The following is a 9,711-nucleotide window of genomic DNA, read 5'->3' as shown; positions in this document are numbered from 1 at the left end:
ACCAGGAACCTTTGATTTCGGCCGGGTAGAAATAATATCGACCGAAAGCAAAGAAAACATGGTTACAGCCGCGACTGTTTGCGTACCTGCAAATTGCAAAAGTAATAATCATAGAAGTAAGCTGGTATTAAAGAAACGCAAAATTGAACAAGTAATATATAAATGCCATCTCTAATCATTTGAAAGATAGACAAAAACACAGAAACCATATTACATATACAACAGTTACAGCGCTATCAGCTGAATTATGAATGGGTCATTAATTCTTTCACAATATATAATGCACATCCAAAAACTATACAAAACGTCATTTGTAGATCAAAGTATAACCAATAAGCTAAAATCTACAATGATATGTGAGTTGGTATGCCTTTTTATATAATGTCGTTTAAAACGATGCATACATGTGTTTCCTTCACTTCTACTGTTGTTTTAAAAATGTTTTACCCAGGGCATTTAATTTTGTGGATAAATATAAATCAATAAATCTACATATGCTAATTCCCACACTTTGTGGACAAATGAATCTGCTGATAAACAGTACCCTGGAAATATATGAAATAAAACTCCAACGAAAATGTTACAGTATTCCGAATTAACCATAAATAATCATAACAATCAAATAAACAAATTACAAATGCAATGGATGTTCTTGAGTCGCTGTAGTACGTGTATGTGCTAGAAAGTATGGAATATTTAGCCTCATCAATCCAATTTTAGGAAGACTTTCGTATCACGTGACATGTGCGATATAATGCATACATATGTATGTATGTATAATTTGCATGCACAGAAAGCTCTCAATAAATGATTCCGAAAAGTACAAATTAATATTATAAAAGCCCACGGATAAAAATCCTGTAGTTTATCTTAATCGCAGGCGGTATTCGGACTTACTGTTAGGTTTACAAGATATTGAGAAAGGTCCAAATCGTAGTCCAACTTCTTTGCAAACCTGGCAACGTCACACACAGCTTCAATCACAGCTTTCGTTTGTTTTCTCATTAAACAGATTGAACACACTGGTTTCCGTGTTCAACGGTGTTCTATGGGCGTCCCCTTCTTTATTTACTAATGTACACCAGAAGTCCTTCGGGCTAGTCTCTATTTGGAGGAATCGGATTATTCTTAACAGTTCTGATGCAACGTTTTCTTTCAAATTTTCATATACAAGAATCATACTATTCGTTGTGTAGTGCTTCATCCAATACATATAACTATTTTTCCACAAAGGAAGTTGTTTTTTCAACGCGTGATATCCATTCTGAAATGTAAAATTTATTTCACATAATATACAATAATACATCGTATATCATCGGGTATTCTGGGAAGCTAGTAAGCCAAATTTGTTAATGATTTAGGTTCAACAGTGAGTACGTGACAATCTATCAAAAGCACGGGATCATAACATCAGCATCATAGAGACGTGCAAGATGGATAAAAATAGTGCTACATTATATTCTAGTCTACATATTTGCTTGAACCATTGGGCAAAATTAATTCCTACTCCTACAAAGTCAATCCTACTCCATCAAACCAAATTAAATATGAGCAAAAGATTACACGAAAACTACTTAAAAAGTATAAGGGGAATAATACCAGACCAGATGTTCTTCAACTTGCATCTCTACTATGTGTTGTGAGTTTATCTTTCTGTTGTAATATCTTCGTGATATTTGTAACAAATTCTCGGATATCGAATCACCTATGGCATGTAAATACCATAAAATGAGGATGCAGGGATGACAAATATTCCAAATCCTGATTTTAATGGAATATTCTAGATATCTTGTACTGATTTATGTGTTTAAGAATTGATGTCAACATAAACACAATTACCATCATTATTATTATTCCAGTATTGAGTTTTAGGTTCAATTATATTTCAATGCCAGCCAAGTACCTTTGTTGTTCATGTTTGACATTTAATAAATTAAGCCATTTTGTTGATTTGAGCTACAGTTGTACATGTCTTCGTTTGTGAAAGAAAGTTCTCGGGTTGATTTACATATTCTCTCTTGAGTTTGGAAATAGGTTTGAATTCAATTAGATTGATCTCCGTTTTTCAACTTATATGGTAAGAAAGGTACAAAAGTAGAATTCTTAAAAAGAATAAGCTTTGTTCCATTTGTACCATATACACAATACATCATTCTTAATACCATTGAAGATCAATGTCAATTTGTACGTTATAATCATTACGTTACGATAAACATAATGACATAGAAAACATATACAGCTATTGAGGACATAACGCGTCGCTCATGCGCAGATTTCTCACTCCAGCTGAACGATTTTCTTACTAGGGATTATATAGCGGTATTTCAGAAAAAATACTGACATATCGTTTGATAAATTAAAAAAAAAAAAAAAAGGTGGAGGGGGTAAACTCTGATCAGTAAATTGATCATTTCAAATTATTGAATGATGAAAGATTGTAGAAAAGACACACAAGTGTCCACTGTAATCAAATATATAACCAGCATGTACTATGTAAGGGTGTTATCGATAGTTTGGCGATTTAGGTAGCAGTACACAGTTTCTCGGTGTGGCCATTGGTGATCTTTTTGCTCATTAGATTACCCCATTATAAAGGTTTTAATTAAAAGTGAAAAAAAATCCTTGCTAAAATTGGTCCTGTCATGTTTAAGTGGACAATGTGAGGTTTCATTTTTTTTTCGGGATAATATTTTAGCTTTGTGTTGGAGATTACTATTTTGGCAGTCTCGAATCTGTGTCTACGCACCAAAAACTAGCTTTACAGGAAGTGAAATTGTCATACTGTTTACTTGCGGTCATGTTATGAAGAATTTCCGAGTTGGACTTTGCTGAAATGTAAGTACTTTGTTACCATGACAGTGTTGTTGATTGTAAGATAGGTGTTTAGAATTAAATTTCTTCTAGAAAGTTGTAGCGTTTGGTTGGAATTAACAGTATTTTTGCATTTTTAGCATTTTTTCAGTAGGTAACCATGACAATTAAATGTCAGAAATCAGAAGAAATTTTTTTTTACACAAATTTCATCTGTCTACTGTTAATGTAATTGTTATGTAGTTTATAAATATATATACATGTAATGATGTTTTTTTATAACCAATCTGCTATACATGTATATCTCGAACACGACAAATAATTTCAGGAAAAAAGGAAATTGACTGTTTCCTGCTACCTTAGAGACTGCTTGGAAAAAAAATATATATATTGATAATATCATGTACTTAAAATGCCTAAAAGGCCTATGACAACGCGAAACACGTGTATGTTTACCACGTGTATGCTTAACAACGGAAATATCCATTATTGATTTACATATTAAGATAATCACAGTGTGATACTCCAATAGTGATCTCAATGTCATTCCGTTGCATATGGCATTCAGAAAATTTCAGGTTTAGTTGGATTCCGGAAGTCAAAAACATCGCGTTATCACAATGTAAAGGATACAAACATTTTGAAAGTATTGATCGTGACAAAGGCTCTTTTGTTATGCGTATGTTAATGCATTTCATAACCCTTGTTAACATACTCGTTCCAGCATCTGAGGTCATTATACGTGTTAAGGCGACATGGAAAGAATATGAAGACATGAAAGGGTTATTTCGTAATATCATTGGGATGAGATGCACAATGAACCATAAGTGACCTCACAAGTTACAACATACCGAAAGTTTATGTAAAAGGAAAACCCGATTCAAAATTGAACGCAGTTTCTGTTAGATTTTCGTACATAAGATGTTTTCAGTAATGTTTTTGTTCCTTGAATTAATTTTATCCCTTTACCAATCTTTCGTTATTTCGGTACCAGATTTTGAGATAAGACATTTTGTCTGATCAAAAATTGTACATTTTTTAGCTGTGTGTAAAAATTGCATTTTAAGCCTCCATGTTTGGTGTCTATTGCTCGAGGTAGTAACTTTACATAACCCATATTCAGTGGGACTAGTTATCTGAAAAAGACCTTTATTTTTTTCCACTTTAATTCTATGGTTTCGTATTTGAAAAATGATATTTACAGTCGTCATGAAAATCTCATTGAGAACTATTCTGTTTCTTTTTGCGACATGAAGCTACTGAACGTGTTTGATGCTTGTAAGTTTGCCTGTTGGTTCCATTGTTATTTACCTTGTTCTCATTTGAGAACGTGACATTACTTACACAGATTGACCAAGGTTTACATGGCGGGTGTCGTCAGTGAAACAGAAGATGCTTACTCTCCCGGAACTTATCTTATTATCCTTGTACTTTTTCAGGAGAATCTTTGTAAATCTTTATTTCATTCGTAGCTTTATTGAATTTTAGTTTGAATTATGTTCTGTTCTCATGCTGGTAATTTTTAGTTGCTTTTTTATGATTGAATATCCTAAGTAAAACATTGCAAATCTTGATGGAGAACGATTTAGCCAAAGAGATCAGTGTAACTTTGATTAGTGCAACATGACAATAACAAAACTTACTGCTTAAGATGGAAATATATGAGTAATGGATTATTTTCATGGTTTATATTACAAACATACACTGAAAATATTGAAACTTTGATTTCCGAAAAACTAACCGTCTTGCCATTTAATCAACGATAACTACTTTGTATAAACACATTGATATCGTTGTTTCATTGCTGTAAAATTTCAATTGTTAAACTCTTGAATACTTTTTTAAACTACGTATTATCCAAAATGCCGAACGCGCTGATAGTGCCCGATTTGTATTATCACGTTTGCGGAGCATGCGTTGTCTTTTTTCAGTACGCGATTGATATATTGACCGTCGAAGCAGACAGGTTTTACGAACACCAGACATATATATATTTATAGTGCAGTGGCAGATAAGACTGCCACATTTACACCGGACCTTCTATTCTCAACATAACGGTAAGGATTCTTAACTTCACAATCTTGGTCAAATGGTTAAATCAATATCATTTTTCATTATTTTGAAACTTTTTTCCATCCAAAGTTATGAGTTACTCGATATATTAGAAAATAACGAAAGTTACTTTTACATTTATTTTATAATCGATTATTTATAATTTCCATCCCGATAATTGAGTCACGACTTGAGCTATGTTTTTGGGTATGTTATCTATCAATAGAAACCAAGAAAAGCAAACAGCCAGTAAAGTCATTTTATTGAATGACGAATAACATGGCAGACATGGTAACTACAATGGCAACCATGATGTACAAACATACTTACAACATAATCAATATCATATTCTGATATATAACCGAAAAGACGGAGCAAAAAAAATACGCCACAGGACTGCGATGCTGTCATACATTGCAGTCCATTTTCGATGTTGCTGTTGATATATATTCACCTGTTTCACGTCATCTGTCTATCTTTGAACAGAAAAGTCAAGCTTTGATAAAATGCTCCATAAGCTGATTATTTTTTTCAATCTTGATTATAATACTTATACTTACTTAAACGTCACCGACTCATAATGTACATTAGTGTTGACGTTATAGATGTTTCCTCTTGTGTATATTGTTAGCTGATATAAGTTATTATTTCGGTGAATTGTTTGGCTACATGGTGGTTGTGAGTAAATATGTTGTTCCTTGTGTATTTTGTTCTAATGTCATTATTTAACAATATGCTATCAAACATTTATATTATATGAAACGGGAAATACCATTTTTATATCTTATCCTCATCTCTGTTAGATATTCCCTACGGAAGTTTATCTGCCCTACAGTTTCCACATAGTTTGCTTTGTTTGAACTTTAGGCTTATTCTAATCGCCCTTGTTCGTTAGGGAAGGAATATGCAACATTTATTTTTGTGGAAGAAAACCGAACTAATGTGAGAACACCAAACTAATTAAAACTCTTTGGCTAAATTTTACACTAGATGATGATGTTTGTTCCCGCTGTGTTGGTGTCGCTATTTGTGTACACAACTGCTGTAGATCCGACCATTTCGCCAAACGAACAATTTCTTCTTGAACTACAAGTTGTTCACAGTAGCCATACTTTCCATCATCTTCCCGCAACTGAACAGCTCATACTTGTGGAATTAGTAGCGGCGGCAAAGACAAACACTGTCACTCATTATGTTGATAGGGTCGGCTTCGACAGAATCCTGCAATTCCTTGACCGTAAGTTAATAATGTTCATGAACAAGTATTGCGTGCGTATGCATTCAAGAAGTGTTGCATGCAAACATACTTATTATAAGACGTAGTGAATTAATAACTTGATAATGATTTAAATTGACATTCATGGGCATATGAATGCCAAACGGACAAGGGCAATTTCAATGTCGGGGTTTAGGAATCCAATGTTTATATTTTCACCATTTTCAATTTACATCTGATCATAGGGAAAACAACATCAAATTTCTTATATTGCTCGCAATATTCCTACGTTATTGTCAGTTCATGGGCTGGTAATACACAACTGACTCTGGTAAGGTTACATCGCAGCAATGTAATACAATTGTCAATAGTAATACCTGAATACGTAGAATGGCTAACTCAAGAGCTAGGGAATGCATTTATTAATCAAAGTTCATAACATTTTCAGACAAGTGCATATAACGGTATCAAATATTCCAAAAGTGAAAGACAAAAGAAACGTTACAATTAGAAAATCTGCTCGAAAACGTGCATTTTTTTTCAGAAAGAATGAACTCTTTTTATACATCTGATATTAAACATGTTTTGAACACATGATTTTTCAAGGTATTACATTAAAATTCAGAGAGGTTCTTATCCGAAATATTGTAGAAAAATTCTGTTTTATTTAGCGGTAGTATATCAGTAAAGCTAAGTAGGAATGCACCAAATATTGAATTGCAAAGCATGCAGGACTGATATGGCATCCAACTTTGATATGTTGCTAAACTTATTGATTTTTAAACATATTGCAAACTTTGCTAAACACATTTACTCTGCTAAGTGTTGACTAATCTTGCGAAACGATTTCTTGTAGATGTAAACCAAATTAACCAGCATGAGGCACATCGACTGGAGAAATATCTTATACAGGTAATTTTCGAAAAGCAGCCTATATTCTTGATTTAGAAAACACTAATAACAAAAAAGGCGTTATATATATCAAATACGAGAAATTTCCCGACAATTTTCGTTTTCATTTGATCAAATTCACCGTTTTGAGAAAGCATAAAATGTATCAAATAGTAAAAAGTAACTTGAGAAAGTTACCAAGGTTTGTTATAATGGGCACTAAACATACTTTGCTGAAGATGAGAAAGACATTAGGGCGACAGAAATCGTCAACTTGTGTTAAGCATACAACGCTAAGACAGGATTTTGGAATTAGAGCATTATTTCCCCACAACTGGGTTTTCGTGATTAAGACAACGTAATGTATGCTTATAAACATTCAAAAGGTGCCTAATCTTTAAACATATCATGATGATGTAATTAATACCTGTTGTTTAGGAGTTCGGAGAAGAAGAAACATCAACTGCAGCAACGGTAAGTATGGACATGTGTCTGTCCATATCCTGTGTACATTTTGTTCACCACATGTTTAGCATGTTTCACTTCAGTTAAAAACAATGAAAATCATTTATGTATGTCTTGTTATTTATCCATTTCCTGTAATGCAAAAGTTTTTATTCTTTAAGGTTTCCCCGTTTCTATATGCTGTATATACATCACTATATCTTTATATCTTTCATGCATGTGTCACTCCTTTTTCGCTATTGTTACTGATTTACCATTTTTTAGCATGTCTTAAAATAAATCACGGTATATCAACAATCATTTTCGGAGGTGATGTACATGTAACTAAATCCTTTTGTAAAAAGAGTTAAAATTCCGTCATTCCACAATTTTCATCACCTTGCAAAAATATTTGCAAATTTTTATCATGCTTTATAGAAAAAGTTTACTGATGTTTTATTTTTGACATCGTTCGTCTATTCTTCTTCGCATTTCTTTGTTACCATTAATTTCATATCAAATAAAAACATATATCATCATCTTGGTAGAACTAATTTTTCTTACCTTCGTATCATCTGTAACTCCCTTTTTTGTTATACAACCTGTACTTTTAAAAACACGTTTTGGCTTTATATCTCTTTGTTAGGTCCGTAGAGATCTTCAGAGCGTGCTCGCCACCATCAACAGTAACGACGCTTTCCAGCATCTTTCCAGCTCCGATCAAAACTTGATGCTGGATCTCGCAAAGGCAGCCGAGCATGGAAACGTTACAGCCTTGATCGACCAAGTCGGATACTCAAAGGTTCTCGCTTTGGTGGAACGTAAGTTATCATTGTTATACATTTAGTAAATATTAATTCTGATAGCTCAATTCTGTACTGACGACTTTTCTGTTGATGCTTTGAAAAATTAATATACTTAAGTGCTGCCAAAAAACCTCTTGGTGTTATACCAAACTTGCAATAAGCCATTTTGAGAAAATAGATTCAGTCATATCCATGTGAACTGCACAGAAATTATTACCCCGACTAAACTAGTTTTGTCTGAAGATAGTATTATTGTTTATAAGAGAAAAGTTCACGTCATTCTTATAAGTATGACATTTCCGTAACATTGTTAAATAATTGTTTTCGAACTGATCTAAATAAAACGTTGTGTCCATTCTTCAGATATCACGGCACCGGCTGAGACTCACACTTTCCTGCAGTATCTAGCCTCAGTAAGTATAAATCTGTGTCATAACAGATAACAATGTACATTTATATCTACATTTCTTAAGCCTCCATTCCCTCCCTACACCCAACTCCTTCTTAAATATTTTTCCAGAGTTGTATTTACACTTAATATGACATTGCATCAAAACCTACTATGACATTTAAGAATTTTGTCTACAATCAGTATACATTTCCATGTTTTTCACTATCAATTTTAGCATATGGCCAAAGAGCTCGGACACCACCACCATAATGGTCCTATTGCAGGGTAATGTCATGAGTTTGTCTACATTACTATGTTAATGAAAAACAATAAAAACATAGTATATTCCTATTCTTTTGATTTGTATTTTGTTACGAAAAACATATAAATCATTTTTCCGTTAAGAAGTCATATCGTTGTTACCTGCTATTCTATTTTGCATATTTTGTCCGTTATTTAAGAAGCCTATATAAAATAAGATATTTATTCAGTAGTACAGTAATTTGCTATGTGTGTTTGTTTTCGAAATGCAATACACACATATTGATAAAATTTTGATGCTAGATCTGAATTGATGAAACTTGTACAAATACTGGAGGAAAAAGGAAAGATTTACAACGACTCCCCTAAAAATGTATAAAGAGAACGAAGAATATTATGCATGTCACATCATTACAGAAACTATTCATTGCATATGTTTAAGGTTAAGATTACAGAGATCACAAGATTGTCGGCCTAGAAAAACCGTCATTGTACAATCAAAGTAACCAGTAACCAAGTTACTTTTCTTTGCACAAAGCCTCAACACAAGTAGATTATGTTATTGTTGTAGTTGGATTTTTATTTGTGATGAACATGATGCATATAAAGTAGAATCGTCTACACATTCAGCCAGTTTAATCTACAATGGTCAAATCTCTAGACTTAAAAACTCATTGAAGCGTTATACATATCCGACTTTTTTTTTAAATAACAGGAATATGCGTTATAACTGGACTAATGGCCACCGAAATGAAATTTCGGACAAACATAATATTCCCTATGTTATGATTATTAACACATGAAACTGTTCACTAACCGCTGGTTATCTGTATTCAGTC

At 33.0% G+C, this 9,711-nt stretch overlaps 1 protein-coding gene across 1 annotated transcript; it reads left to right on the top strand.

Annotated features, from left to right (window-relative positions):
* Positions 1-5,853: 5,853 nt before the first annotated feature.
* LOC132552454 (uncharacterized) lies at positions 5,854-8,908 on the top strand. The gene is made up of 6 exons (XM_060216624.1): positions 5,854-6,100; positions 6,936-6,991; positions 7,409-7,444; positions 8,061-8,235; positions 8,584-8,633; positions 8,847-8,908. Exons 1-6 carry the CDS (start codon positions 5,854-5,856, stop codon positions 8,898-8,900), a joined length of 618 nt encoding a protein of 205 aa, XP_060072607.1. The 3' UTR covers positions 8,901-8,908.
* The last annotated feature ends 803 nt before the right edge of the window (positions 8,909-9,711 follow it).

The sequence above is a fragment of the Ylistrum balloti genome, unplaced genomic scaffold, assembly GCF_031769215.1.
Source record: "Ylistrum balloti isolate Yb309-2 unplaced genomic scaffold, AGI_CSIRO_Ybal_v1 Utg369632, whole genome shotgun sequence".
Lineage (NCBI taxonomy): Eukaryota > Metazoa > Mollusca > Bivalvia > Pectinida > Pectinidae > Ylistrum > Ylistrum balloti.
Note: the sequence above shows the minus strand (reverse complement) of the source record. Positions and strands in the feature narration are given on the sequence as shown.

What these genes read in the sequence shown, in the direction of transcription:
- LOC132552454 (XM_060216624.1), top strand. Translation starts at nt 5,854, where the DNA reads ATGATGATGTTTGTTCCCGCTGTGTTGGTGTCGCTATTTGTGTACACA. An exon ending in TGGAGAAATATCTTATACAG is followed by an intron (nt 6,992 to 7,408) that starts GTAATTTTCGAA and finishes CCTGTTGTTTAG; the next exon opens with GAGTTCGGAGAAGAAGAAAC. An exon ending in GGTTCTCGCTTTGGTGGAAC is followed by an intron (nt 8,236 to 8,583) that starts GTAAGTTATCAT and finishes TCCATTCTTCAG; the next exon opens with ATATCACGGCACCGGCTGAG.